General features: G+C 50.1%; 1 protein-coding gene across 1 annotated transcript in view; it reads right to left on the bottom strand.

The window, feature by feature from the left end:
* The window catches only part of Pitpna (phosphatidylinositol transfer protein alpha), a 40,109-nt gene extending 29,013 nt beyond the window's left edge, over nucleotides 1–11,096 (bottom strand). The window contains exons 1-3 of the mRNA XM_021211502.1: nucleotides 10,829–11,096; nucleotides 6,951–6,981; nucleotides 938–1,086 (exon numbers count right to left, since the gene is read on the bottom strand). Of these exons, the coding sequence (XP_021067161.1) occupies nucleotides 938–1,086; nucleotides 6,951–6,981; nucleotides 10,829–10,848 (200 nt within the window). The 5' untranslated portion in view covers nucleotides 10,849–11,096. The remainder of the gene's footprint in view (nucleotides 1–937; nucleotides 1,087–6,950; nucleotides 6,982–10,828) is intronic.
* Between the last annotated feature and the right edge of the window lie 3,952 nt (nucleotides 11,097–15,048).

Raw genomic sequence — 15,048 nt, 5'->3', positions numbered from 1 at the left:
GGGTTTCTCTGTGTAGCCCTGGCTGTCCTGGAACTCACTCTGTAGACCAGGCTGGCCTCGAACTCAGAAATCCGCCTGCCTCTGCCTCCCGAGTGCTGGTTGTTGGTTGTTTTTTAAGACAGGGTTTTTCTATGTGGCCCTGCCTGTCCTCAAACTGGCTCTTTAGACCAGGCCAGCCTTGAACTCACAGAGATGTACCTGCCTCTGCCTCCCAGGCGCTGGGATCAAAAGCAGAGCATGTTATATTCTTAATTACCTTACTTGTTCATTGGGAAGTCGTTTGTTTTGTTGGTAGTTGTGGGTTTTTGTTTGTTTGCTTGCTTGCTTTTGAGACATTTTGTAGCTTAGACTGACCTGGAACTGGTTATATAATCCGAACTGGCCTCAAACTTCCTATCCTCCTGCCTCAACTTCCTAAGTGCCAGGATTTTGGGCAATCATCACTACACCCGGTCCTCATACATGCCAAGGGTCTGACCGTTAGCCTAGCCTGAGTGAGGCTCTGAGTTGAATCCCCAGCAAACAATCATGCAGGAAGTGCAGTGGAGGCAGTTATGAGTGAACTCTAACTACAGAGGAAGACCAGTATGTATAGTATGTATGGTCAACACAAGAATAAAGGAAATGAAAATGGGTGTATGCTTAGACTCATACGCCACACACTCCTATTCTCAGAACAATGGAAGGGCCCCAACATGCCAAAATAGCTCAAACAGCAAATAGCTTCTAAGGACCAGGAGCACCAAAGGGTAAGTGGAGCTACTTTATTTTTTAACAACAACAACGAAATCTTTGAATAAACAAAAAAGTACCACCCACACCCAACTGACTGGTGGAGCGACACAGGTTGCCAGTCTATAACCTGGAGACACTCCCAGTTAGCCAGTGCCACCACTTGCAAAGCAGGTCACGTTGCTGCTGGTGGCCAGTCACGTACCTCTGTAAGTGGTAGATCTTGTGTGTGTACTGGCCTTTCTCGCCATCGTCCTTCTCGTAGGGCTCGTTCACCAGGACCTCCACACCTTCCCCACCACCAGTTTCATTTTTACTGGCTTCAGCCACAGAATACAGCTGCCCCACTTGATACTACAGGACCAAAGAGACAAACATTATTCTTAACAGTTGCACATGGCCCAGCTGCACTGCAGTCCAGGACCTCCGCCTGTGGAGTATAGTAGTCCTTGTCAAAATCTTCCCAGAGCAGTAAAGAACTCTGCTCTGTGGCATCTTGTACTTATTTTTATTTACTTTCTTTCTTTTACATTTTTCCCCAGTGCTAAGGATTGAACCCAGGGCCATAGGCATGCTAGACTGCTAGGTAAATGTTCAACCACTGAGCTATCTCCTCAGTCCCCCCCTTTCTCCCCTGCATTAAACTCCCAAAGAGCTGGGATTGCAAGCTCTTTTTAATCATCAGAAATACTCAATCTTATCCTCCCATTTTTATAAAGTTTCAAAAGAACAGACTATACTCAATCTCACAGTACCACCCAGAAAATACTACATAGTCCAAGGTCTCCTCTGACCTGGACCCAGCTCTAAACCTGGATCCTAAACAGGATCTCAGTTACTAACCATCTGTCTCACAGACCCTAAAGCTATGCATGGCATCTCACACTTGGAACGGCAGCACTCAGAACGCTGGGGTAGGAGGATTGCCATGAGCATGATGCCAGCTTAAGCTACAGTGAGTTCTAGGGTATCTTTGACTACAGTGTGAGACCCTGTGTTAAAAAAACAAAACAAGGGGCTGTTGAGATGGCTCAGCAGGTAAGAGCACTGACTGCTCTTTCAAAGGTCCTGAGTTCAAATCCCAGCAACCACATGGTGGCTCACAACCATCCGTAATGAGATCTGATGCCCTCTTCTGGTGTGTCTGAAGACAGCTACAGTGTACTTACATATAATAAATAAATAAATCTTTAAAAAAAAAAAAAAAGATTTAGTACACTTAAAAAAAAAACCAAGTCAGGCAGTAGTGGTGCAGACCTTTAATCCCAGCACTTGGGAGGCAGAAGCAGATGGATCTCTTAGTTCGAGGCCAGCCTGGTCTACATAGTGAGTTCCAAGACAGCCAGGGCTACACAGAGAAACCCTGTGTATATGGTGGGGACGGGAAGGGCAAACAAACAAACAAAACCCACAAGCAACAACAACAAAAAATAAACACATAAATGACCCGAAACCAAGACTTCAATTTCCTGTCAAAGAAAGCTCTCCAGTGCTGTGTATCCCACAACCTCAGGCAAGAACTTGGCTCAGCCCACTTGCTTTCTCTCCTGTGTGGCTTTTCCTCACCCTGCAGGGACCTCAAAACCTCTCAAACAAGACCCCTTCAGATCTTCCCCATTCCCAGTGGGCTGAAGCCGCGCTCCAGCTCCCTGCCTTACAGATCCCTTCCTCAGGCTGTGCTGGCTTCCTGCCCCTCTGCCTTGGCAGTTATTAGATGCAAAAGTCTGGTTTTCCTTTATTTGGGTCACATGTCACCCTATCAAGTCACTGGCCTTCTCTGACCCTTTCAGGACAGCTTGGTGTAGAACTGATGACTTAAAGACAGTGTCCAAGCCTAGCCCTGATCCCACACCCATTTCAAAGAGAAATTATCTGGAAAAGAAACGCATGCCAAAGGTTCTGAGCGTGGTGGCCTGTAATCTCAGCACTCAGGAGGCAGAGCAGATGGATCTCTGGGAGTTCAAGGCCAGTCTGGTCAACATAACAAATTCTAGGACAGTCAGGGTTCATGTTTCAAAAACCACACAAAAAGCAAGAAAATGAACAGGGCAGAGAAAACGAACAGTGGCAGAGCAGGAAATTACATCTATTCCAAAATGCATCTTCCCCGTGGCAGCCAGGGCCAAGAAGGCCAAGGATAAGCTAGATGAGAACTCAATTACCCAACCAACTGGGGTGGACATAAAGCCTCCCTCACCTTCTACACCCTCCCTGAAATTCCTGATACCCCCAGGGGTAAGACTAGGGGTGTTCTCTCTCTGAGATCTAAATCAAGTAGCTCTGGCATCTGCTCCAAGGCACAGTGCTGTCAGCTCTAAGAGCAGGATGCAGAGCTCTGGGTCTGCTGTCACACCTGGACGCCTTCTCCACCTCAGCCCCTAAGCACTGCAAGAAAACTTCTGGGAGACATCTACAGGGTAGAGCAGTGGACTGGTACAGCTCGCTGCTTACCACAAAGCCTAAAGTCCAAGTTTCCAAAGCAAAAGCCCAGCACAGAATGCCAAGGAAAGGTAAGTGATCAAGGCTCAGTTAATCCTGTCAAAGAGAAACATTTGAGAGGCTAAGACAAGTTACCTTGATCTTGCTAATCCTGAGCAATACCCTTGCTGCTTTGGTGCTTCACGGGTGGCCACCCTGCCCCTTGTGCCCTTCCAGTTCAACACCTGCTAAGGCACACTTGAAACCCGTATCAAATGGGTCAGGGTTTGGCTGAGCCAGGGCTTCCTCCACATGAAGCAGCAGGACCTCTGCTTTGGAAAAGAGTCATAAGGACATTGAACAACTGACTCAGCAAATCCTAAAGGGCACGCTGGGGAGAGGGCCTGTGGGCCAGATTAGCTGCTGCTTGCTAGGAGTGCTCCTTGGAGAGGGGCCCTGGGACCAGCAAAGACCATGGTCCTCAGGGATTCCCTTCAGGGGCAGATCAGAGGGCAGGCTCTAAGAGGATCAGTCTGCGTACTAGCCTCTTCCCCTTTAATCTCTCTTGATATTCTGATCCCTTAATCCCAATCAGACAAGCGAGGCAGCTTTGTTAATCCAAAGAGGTAAAGAAGACAGAGCTGCACAAAGTCCAAGTGAGGGACACTTCACGTCAGAAGGTTCCCTTTGGAACAACCATTCTGCATCCTGGGAAGGCTGCCAGATTTAAGACTGGGTGGCAGTAAAGGTGGGGGTTAGACCACAGAATCAGATAAGGGGCCCCAGGGAGACCTGGAGCCAGCCTCCTTAGGTTGAGAACAATGTCACCTTGCCCTTGAGAGCTGTCCCCTTGTCCCATAGCCTATGTCACTCAGTAAAACAAAGCAGACTCTACCACTTGGATAATCAACTGAGTAGGAACCCAGGGAGATGAAATGTGCAGCAGAAACACTGAATGACATACATGAAGAAAAAGCAATACAGTCTGGCACAATTGGCCCACCCAGGTGGCTGTAATCTCAGCACACAAGAGGCTAAGCCAAGAGGCCCACCATGAATTAGTTTAAGGCCACTGCGCACCACATACTGAGTATCAGGCTAGCCAAGGATATATAGCAAGACTCTGTCTCAAAAGTAAGAAAGAAAAACAGTACGCTGTTGGCCCGCCCAGACAGCCCTGTCAGGTCAGGTTGCATTAGAGGAAGGATGCCCTGAGCCTGCCCTGTCCACAGGAGGTGGGCCAGGAACCACTGGTGGACACACCCATGTCCAACAGCCAGGGCTTTCTTGTCTGCTGCAGGATGCCTAGAAATCTAAGGTAGTGTTACACTGAAGACTCTGGCCAAACAAACTAATTCTGCCCCCAAATATTGATTCAGGCATCAAGATGATTACAAATCTAGGGTCTTCTTTCTTCTCCCCAAATCAGAAGCTCCAAGGGTTCAAGTCCTGGTCTCCAATATCGGACATGAATCTGCCAGTCACGTGACACTGGACTGTTCTCATGGGAACCACTGAAGAGTCACAAAGGGGTCATTGACAGAGACTCTAGGAGGGGGCTGTTCCTTACTTCTTTCCTCTTCACTCCCCCATTCTAGAATTTTCTGACTATCTGGAACTAAGGTTCAAGCTACCGATGGAGCGACTTCCCCCACAGCAGCCATGCTGCCTTCCTGTCCGTGCTGACTTGCTGAGACCAGGCTGAGCAAGGCCACAGACAGCTGAATCTGGACCAGCGCACACTTCCCAGGCTCCTTCCTGCTGGGCCCAGGCCCCGACTACCCACCCTGCCCTGTCTCACCACTTCCGCCATGCTGCAGAGCCACCACAAGCTAAACTGCCAGCTGTGGGTGTCCTCAAGGTGGGCATTTCCCTTTTCTTTCAACCGTGGCACCCACCATGAGAGGCCAGGACAGCACAGGGATACCCCCAGACAATCCTGGGCCCCCCATTCTGCAGCACTCTCACAGCCTCAGCCTTTGGCCCACCAAGAGACTCCATCTGATCCACTGTACCTGAAGCCCTACATGAAGACAATCCCACATCCCTGAGGGACATCTTCCCCCCTCCCCCTTCTTTCTTTTCTATTTGTTTTTGGAGACAGGGTTTCTTTGTGTAGACCCCTGTGCCGGGGTAAAGGGAAGCACTGCCACAGCCAGCTTCTTTATCTTTCCTTCTGAAACAGGCTATCCCTCTGCAGCCCAGGCTGTCCTGAGACTGACTGTGTAGCTCAGCTTTGATAATCCTGCCTCAGCCTCCCAAGTATGAGCTACTCTTTTTTAATTATTTTATTATGAGATACCACAAAAATGCTATAAGGCATTTTATTACGTATCTTACTGTATGCCCAAGCTAGCCTCAAACCCTTTGATTTATCATTCTTCTGCCACTGATATCCAGATCAGACCATGTTCAAGCTCATATCTCCCCCTCTCCCCCAGATCTCCACAGCTTTCAAGTACACAGTACCCCAATACAGACAATTCTCTCAGAGACCAATGCATGCTCATCACTCTTTGGGGTGACTTGTCTCATCTAAAGAATGCTTCCACAGGCTGGAGAGATGCTTCAGTGGTTAAGAGCCCTAGGTGACTTTTAGAGGTTGACCCTGTGTTTGATTCTAAGCACTTAACATTGGGTAATTCGCAGCTCCCTGTGACTCCAACTGGGCTTTCTTCTAGCCTCTGCAGGTACCTCACATATGTAATATATATAATATATATATATATATATATATATATATATATATACACACATACACACATACACAAAAAGGAATACACACACACAAACAAAAATAAATGTTTAAAAAATGCTCTGGACCAGGCAGTGGTGGCGCATGCCTTTAGTCCCAGTACTTGGGAGGCAGAGGCAGGCAGATCTCTGAGTTCAAGGCCAACCACAGATATACAGAGAAACCCTGTCTGGAGGATGGGGGGAGAATAGGTTCTGGGCTCTGCTGGACTGTTTTCATTTCTCAGAGAGCCAGTTCCCATGTGTAGCACAGGATTGCCACTGGTCCTATAAGAAAGAGAGATGGAGTTACAACTGGAGGTTCAGGCTGGCCTTCATTTTGCTGGAAGTTGGGGTGGAGCTGTGCATTCAGAGGAAGGTCATGAATAAGCTTATCCAGGAAGGGAGAATAGAGGAAGTTCAGAAAAAGGGTGGGACGAGGGAGAGACAGCTCTGAGTCAGCAGGGCCTATGAACCTTCTTGTGGGACCGCTGCTGCCAGCTCCACTCGCTAGCCTGTCAGACCCAGGAACCATAAAAGGACGGAAGGCAAGCCAAGGCTGTTTGTCAGCCCCTATCCTCCCTAAAAGGAAGGCTCTGCGCCTTAGTCTCTCCAGCAGCCACCTAGCACGGCTGGGGACTCAGAGCTTCCTGGCCTCGCTGGTTTGTTTCACAGCTAGAGAGTGCCACTAACCAGAGAGCGCTGTCCCCAGTCTGGCCATGGAGACCCCACATATGCACATATGCGCAGCTCATCAATAACACGCCCCCAAACAGTGGTGGGGGGAGCAGCAGGTGAAGAGCTGCTTTAGGGTCCCCCAGCAGGTGACGAGCTGCTTCAATCTCTGCTGAAAGCTATCAGCCAGTCAACAGCTTGAAACTGATTGTGCCCAGGTATGCAGTTCAGCAGAGAGTAGCACTGGAATAGTTGAAGCAAGCCTTGGCTATCTCTTTATCACAACAAAAAATGAAAGCTACACAAAAGTATGGCCACTCCCAGCCTAACTACACCGACATTCACAAGTACTCATGAACAACTATGAGTGAGATGAGAAAAAAAGGACTTACCTCATCTACAGACACAGGCAGGATGACCCGACTGCAAGAGAGGAGAAAGAGGGTATCAGCTCCAGGCCCTGAGGCAGCGCCTCAGCTCAGCTGCCCATCCGTGTCTCGTCCCATCCGACCCTTTACTCTGACACAAAACCCCAGCAGGCTAGGGTTCCCTATGGCCCTTCTGGAATCCCACTTAGAACCCCGTGATTCAGCGCAAACCTCAATGTCTCTCGCCTACTTCACAGGTCACTCACTCATATCTTCCTCTCCCTTTCCCCTCAACCATCTCTTCCCTGGTAAGACTTGCTAATGTGTCTGGTAACACAGAGAAGCTAACAGAGAAGGCTCATCATGAGGAAGATTAAGATCTGAAGAACATGGCCCTGGGGATATGCATCAGTGGGCCCAGCTTCCCACTATCAGCCCTCGTGTCACGGTACAAGCTCCCCCGTGCACCAACAGAAGAGGACACTCAGGCCCGACTTCCAGGAGCTACCCAAAGGCAACCCAACCCTTCACCTTTCTTTCTACCTCCATTTTGACCACCTCCAAATTGTTGGAGGTGCCACATAAGCTGATGGAGAAATTGCGGCCAGCAAAGTCCTCAAGAGGGTCACAGAACTCCAGAGAGCCAAGTGAACTAGAGACACTTCTCCAGGTGGCTTGCCTTTGTAGCAGACCCATGGGTAACCCCAGTGCAATGCTTCTGAGGTCAGAGAACTAAAGAAAAGCCTTGACTGAACTCAAAACCCAAGCCACTCAGAGCTGGGGAGGCAGAGGCCAGGAGCTGTCAGTGTGAGGTCAGCCTGTTCTACGTAGCAAGTTCCAGGCAAGTCAGAGAAAGTTACATGGCAAGACCCTGCTTCCTTCTTTCTTTAAAAAAACAAAAACAAAAAACAAAAAAAAACTCCAAACCAAAAAACAAACAAAAAAACCCCCACAAAAAACAAAAAGTGGAGACAGGCAGTGGGGGCACACCTTTAATCCCAGAACTCAGGAGGCAGAGGCAGGCAGATCTAAGGCCAGTCTGGTCTACAAAGTGAGTTCCAGGTCAGCCAGGGTTACACAGAGAGACCCTGTGTCAAAATAAAGAAATAAAATAAAAGAATAAGAGGCAAAGCTGAGATTCCCGGTCCTCAGAGCCTTGCTGGAACCTGCCCTCTGCACCCTGTACGCCTGCTTAGGAAGGCATGAGCGTATATAGCATCCTTCCTATGCAGAGGTTCAAGCATGCCTTTCTGCTCCAGGCTGCATAACAGCTTGCTACTCCCTAGTCCCACAAAGTTCTCCCAGGCGGCAAGAAAACACACAGGGAGACCCGAGGAAACATCACAGCAAACGCCAGGCATCAAGCAGAAAAGGCAGCAGGAAAATAAATAAATAAATAAATAAATAAATAAATAAATAGGGCTCCAAGTCTTTACTGCCTGCTAATTCCCTTCCTCCAGAAAGACTCAAAGAACGTAAATCCTCCCATTAGAGGAAAGCAATGGTGCATAGAAGTACTTCCAACTTAGAGGGCAGAATTTCTGCACCCTCAGAAGAAACTTCCTAGAAAACAATACGCCTTTTATCTTCAAGAACACAGCAAAAATCACATCGAAGAATTTGCAGAACTCAAATCGGGGAAAATCCTGTTGGAGGAAGTGTCAGAAAAAGCAACAGGGACAACCTTGAGGTCCACGCCGTCCCTCAGAGCAGACTAGTTACAGTCCAGTGCCTTCAAGGATGCTCTGAGCCTGCTTCCATCTGCACACCCAGACATTTCTCCCTTGCTCCCTCAGAACAGAACCACCTCAGCAGCCACGGGGGACAATCGGAAAGGATAAGGCCACAGAGGCCTAGCTGGGCCAAGGCTGGAGCCATGCTCACCATGACATGACCTTCACGTGTGTCCGTCTCAGGGCTGCAGTGCTGAAACCACAGCCAAGTATCTGGATGCCCCCTCCTGCCCAGGGATGCACACACAGGGAACCTGTCCGTCACACGGGAACACAGAGATGCCAGGCAGATTCGGTATCGCCAGGACCCTTGGCCCTTTCCCTGACAGGCTTCAAGTGGGGAGAACAAAGAAGAAGAAAGGAGCACTTGCCTCCCAAACTCACTTGTCTCCTCAAAAGGCCCTTCTTTCCCAGCTTGACCTTTACCAAACTACACATTTCTACAGACTGTAGGATTCAAGTGGGATTTTTTTTTTTTTAATCTGAAAAGTGAGAAGAGCTCGTTCGTTTGGAGACTATGGATTAAAATGCAAAGCATACCATGTTCTCCTTGGAGAACACTGGCACCCAAGAGTTCTTGTTCTTCACCACATAAAGCTCTGAGCTCTGGCTGGATTAACTGGTATCAAGACTGGGTATCAAGAGAAGCAATGGGGCCTCCAGGTAACGTTCTCAAGACTCAAGGTAGGATGACACCTGGCTCTCTTTTGTTTGTCATTCAAACAACGCTATGTCTTCAACAACTCAAACACCTCCACTGACCAGACAGAAAGAGCCCTCTGCACACTTGGTCATAAGAGTTTCCCAAGTTTCTCTCTACCTGGACATCTGCCATTTCTGAACTTTGCAGCTTAGGGCCCAATGCTGCCCTCTTGCCCTCCCCTCTAGGGAAGCTTAGCGACACCATAAAGTCCATGCACACATCCAATTTCTCCTGGAGGAGAGCAGAAAGCCCTGGGATGATCACTTGGAATCATGATCCTCAGGAGTGGGTCATACTGTCAATCAAAATACACCCTCTACCCCATCCACACCCTGTCAGCCAAGCGCTTGGGTTTCAGGAGCAAACAAACATCTATCTACTTGCAAGCCCTGCCCATCCCCCATATCAACAGCTCCACCCCCCCCAAAAAAAAAAAAACATTTGTGGGACCTCCTCAATTCCTCCAAACAATGTCCTTATCTCTTTGCACCACCATCCAACATCCCGTAGGATTGGATATCCGTCTTGGTCCCCACCACTTCCATTAGCAGGCACATTCATTCTTAATCATCTTCCTGGATGGTCCTGGGCCCTGCTAACTTAATGCCCTTCTCTCTCACCCACACTCCTTCACATCACTTTAGAACCTGCCCAGTATTTTCTAGACTCTTCATTCAAGTGTTGCCAAGTCCTAAGCAGGCATGCTGAGCTTCTTGCAAAAGCCTCCTCTTCTGCACCTACTTGGGTACCATGCCACTCCAGCCATCCCCACCCCAGCCCTGTCATCCAGTCCCCTTTGCTCTTTCTCCCATCCCATCACCCAAGCGTGGCTTTGATTGAAGTTCTTTTTTCTGCAACCAATTATTACAATCCCTCTTCCTGTGCTGCCTCAGGCAGCCACTGTCCATGCCCCAGGTTCCACCCCAACACCCCTCTCCACCACCTCAACTCCATTCCAAGAGCCACCTTGGTACAGCTCAGCCTCAAACCCCTCCCCAGCGTCAGTCAACTCACTGGCGCTGCCTGCCCTTGTCCCACTGCTCCTTGGTCCCTTACACAACTCCTCGGTCCTTCAGGCAGTTCTGCCTGCCCCTTCATCCCACAGCGCCCACCATAGGGCCACACTACATTCAGCGCTCTCCATTCCCCATGCCCCTCCTAATGTCTCCTTTGGCTCTCCCTATCCCCTTGACCCCTCCTCAGGCCCTGACGGCCCGCACCGGTTCTCAGCCTCCTCTCTGGCCTATTCGATCCCACCTCAGGTGCTGTCTGTCACCCTCTGGCCCCTTCGGCCCCTCCGGCCCCACCTCAGGCCCCGTCCAGCCCCCGCTGTCCTCTCCGCCCCTGCTAAGCGGCCCAACAGCCCCATCCGGTGTTCTCCATCCCCCGGCAGGCGATCTGCCTTCGCGGCCGTCATCCCGACCCTCCCTTCCGCCTCGCTTCCGCACAGCCGACCCGACACTCACTACTCCTTGAGCAGCACCATGTCGCTTCGCGGCTCGGCTGCTGCCAGCTGCCAGCCCGGCCTCCCGCCCGCTTCCCGGTGGCCGCTCTCCTGGTGGCCCGGCCCGGCCCCGCTGCCTGTGCGCCTTCGTCGTGATCTGCTCTGTCCCCGCTGCTTTCGCTGCGGTCGCCGCGCGGGCTCCTGCCGCCCTGCCCTGGCCTCACCACCTCCCGCGCCTCTGCCGACGCCGCCCGGAGCTCCGGTTCCGCAGCGCCGCGCGGGGGCGGGGCGTCTCTGCGGCAACCAAAGCGTCAGACGCAGCAGTGCGCGTTGACCTCACGCGGGGCGGGGCCTTCCCGGGTCCACCCCTCCACCCTTAAATGGGCCGTGGCTCCGGGTCCATGTCAGCATCTGGGCCCAGGTCTGGTTTGATAGTCAAGAGGTAAACAGATGTGTTTGGTATGAATACTCGTCTGCATCAGGAGCTACTGTTCTATATGCTTGGGCTTCGCTGGTGGGTGTACTGAGAGCCAAGCGTGTCAAAAATAAAATGAGGGAGTCTGAGATTTAGTTCAACCACGAAGCACTTGCCTAATTTTGATTCACCAAGAAACCAAAACCAAACAAGTGTGTATATACTTCCTCTAAATACGTGACTCCACATCTCCACCAGAAAGATACTGTTACTGTCCTCGTTTACAGGAAAGAAGGCTGCAGAAGTTAGATTTGCTCATCACAGTGTTTTCATGATTTACCTGAGATTTGATTTTTTTTTTTTTTTGAGACAGGATCTCACTGTATAGCTCTGGCTGTCCTGGAACTCACTCTGTAGACCAGGTAGGCCTCGAACTCACAAAGATCCACCTGCCTCTGGCTCCTGAGTGCTGGGTATAGCTGAGATTCTAACATAAAATCTTAGTGTCTTCTCATCCATCCACTAAATATTGGCTGTGGGGCTGCTGTGTACCAGAGCCTGTGCTATCCCGGATAGAAGGCTGGCACTATCTTGCCTCTAGGGATCTGGTAGTCAAATGGAGGGGAGGCAGGTGATGGCTGGGGGTAGCAGGCAATTGGAAGGAAAGGGCTGCCAGAGCTAGTGGTACAGGCCTGTAATCCCAGCTGTCTGGGAGCTGAGGCAGGAGGATGGAAGTTCAAATCCTGCCTGAAAAATTTAGTAAGTTGCTGTCTCATAAAAGGTGAGGAGAGTCGGGCGTGGTGGCGCACCCCTTTAATCCCAGCTCTTGGGAGGCAGAGGCAGGTGGATTTCTGAGTTCGAGGCCAGCCTGGTCTACAGAGTGAGTTCCAGGACAACCAGGGTTACACAGAGAAACCCTGTCTCGAAAAACCAAAAAAAAAAAGGGGGGGGGAGGCCTGGGATGCGGCTCGTCAGAGCACTTACCTCGTATGCAGGAGGCCCTAGGTTCAATCCCAGAATCACAGAAAGAGAAGAAAAAGGTACCCTGGCTGCAGGCAGGCTTTGGGGTGGGGGTGGGGGTGGGGATGAAAGTTGTGTTTGATGGGATCACAGTGGACAGCACCTGGTGTATATGAGGAGTCCCTTGAGGGAAAGCATCCCAGAGATTGGCAAGATGCTGGGGAGGACCGTGCACAGCAGAGAGGACATACGTCCGTAATGGCCGGAGTCAGGAACAGGCTGCATTCAGGGACCCGTCCTAGTGTGATTTTCTGTTGCCATGATAAAGACAAATGACCAAAGGTAACTTGGGGAGAAAAGGGTTTATTACAACTTTGAGACTAGAGTCCATTAGCAAGGGAAAACAAGGCAGGAACCCCAAAGCAGGAACTGAAGCAGAGGCTATGGAGGAAAGCCGCTGAACTGGCTTGCTCAACCTCCTTTCTTGTACAACCCAGGACCACCTGGCCAGGCGCTGTACCTGCCAGGGCGAACTCAGCCCTCCCATAGCAACCGTTAATCTAGCATAGCAACCGTTAATCTAGCAAAGGCCCCACAGGCTTGCCCACAGGCCAATCTGATGGGAAGGTTTTCTCAACCGAGGTTCCTTCTTCACAGACGACCCCAGCTCACATAAAGCTGATGAAACAACTGAGGAGCTCCGGACTAGCAGCCGGAACGGGAGCACTGAGTCTGGAGGCTGAAGGGCTGGGAAGGAATAGGTTCCTCATGGCTGAGTGGCTGATGATAGTGTGGGCTGCAGGCCAGGGGAGGGCTTCCGGGGGTTTCAGGAGTGCTGTGAGATGCATGGGACAGTTTCTCCCTGAATGGCGGGGGCAGAGAGGGAAGAAGAGAGGGCTGGATGGGGCCAAACATAGGCAGGGAAGACTAGGAGGAGGCAGTGGCAGAAATCTAGGGAACATTCAGGATAGGGGAAATAAAACAAAACAGGTCTTGTTGGCCAACAGGGTGAGAACACGGGAGGGAGAAAAGCAGGCCGGGGAGCCTGGGTGAGCAGCACTCAGACGCAGTGAAGTGATGGCAAACAGGGTACTCACCGAGAGGACCGAGAGGGGTACCGGAAGGATATCGGGGTGCAATGTGAGAGAACAACCCGAGACAGTGGCTCAGAAGGGACCTGGGGAGCAGGAGCCCATACTGTCTATCACCCAGCTGGGACCAGTGACCAGGGCTGCTCTAAGTGTTCTCTCTATTGGCCATTCATTCGCCAAACTCTAGGAGAGCCAGGAGAACTACAAAAATCCAAGGCAAAGACTCTGAAAGGAAGGCAGGCTTGAAGAAGGGACTGGCCACTGGTGGCCCAGCCCTGGCCCTCCAGCACAGGGCTCTCTCTCCTCCGTGGCGTCAATGGATGGTTCTCTAGAAAATGCTGGCTCTCTCCAGGAAGTAACCAGATCCCGCCCTCCTGGGAACTTGCAGGCTAGTTTGGGAGACTACATTTATTCATTCATTCAATAAATATTGATTGAGCACCTGGCCCTGTCTTGGGTGCTTTTCTAGACACTAAAAACACAAGGGATGAGCAAGCAAGCAAGATCCCTCCCTTGCTGAATGGAGGGAAGCTCAATATACACTTACCGAAGTGGCTTTTAGAAGAGACCAGTGTGACTTTGGAAGCTGAACTGGGTGAATGACCCCCGGGGGCGACATTAACAATGACATTTAGGCAGGGGAACTGCTGCTAATCAGTGGACTAAGGCAAAAGCATGAGATTGGAGGGCTGTGCTAGATACTGGGGGAACTAAAACACAAAACATCAAGGCTAGAGATGCAGTTCCTCTAGCAAAATGCTTGCCTGGGACTCAGTAGAATGCTTGCCCAGCACCTGCGAAGTTCCGAGTTCAACTCCCAGTACCACATAAGTCAGGCCTGATAGCTCATGCCTGTAATCCCAAAACTTCTGAAATACAGGCAGGAAGTTGAAGAGTTTAAGGTCAGGGCTGAAGAGATGGCTCAGCGGCTAAAAGCAATGACTGCTCTTCCAGAGTTCAATTCTCAGCAACCACATGGTGGCTCACAACCATCTGTAATGGGATCCAATGCCCTCAGATGTCTGAAGACAGCTACAAATGTACTCATACACATAAAGTAAATAATTCTTTAAAAAGCGAGAATATGTGTGTCATCCACAGCTACTCACTCAGTTTGAAGCTACCCTGGGTTATACAAGACCCTGTCCAAAAAACAAAACAAAACAAAGGGCTTAGCTCAGTCAAGAGTGCATGCCGCCACTCTTTGAGAAGACTGGAGCACCCTTGTGTCTGTCATGCAGTTAGCAAGCACCTGTAACTACAGCCTCACGGGGATCCGATGCCTCTGGCCTCCTGCTGTTCCTGCACTTGCCCACACACACACAAACAGACACATGTACATCATTTTAAAATAAAAAAAAAAATCTTAAAAAAAAAATAAAAGCCAGACATGGTGACATACACCTTTAGCTATATCATACTCAGGAGAGAGGCAGAGGCAGCCTGTTCTACACAGTGAGTTCTAGGACAACCAGGGCTACATAGAAAAAAAATCTGTCTTAAATAAACAACAAAAACCCAACAAATACCAAAAAATAAACAAATACACAAAATAATAAATAGTACAAACAAACAAATACACACAAACACACACACACAACCCCACCCTCTTTCACAGGCACAACCATCAGAAAGTGTGAGGGTCACAGCTCTGCCTCCTGGTATTCACACGTATCAACTTAAAGTAGTCTGTGACAGAGGTAACCATGGATGACAGGAGGGTCAGTGCTGGTTACGATTCAAGGAAGTAGCCAGACAGTGGTGGCGCATGCCCTT

This window comes from Mus pahari, chromosome 14 (genome assembly GCF_900095145.1).
Source record: "Mus pahari chromosome 14, PAHARI_EIJ_v1.1, whole genome shotgun sequence".
Classification (NCBI taxonomy): Eukaryota; Metazoa; Chordata; class Mammalia; order Rodentia; family Muridae; genus Mus; species Mus pahari.
This window is presented reverse-complemented; position numbering and strand designations above follow the sequence as displayed.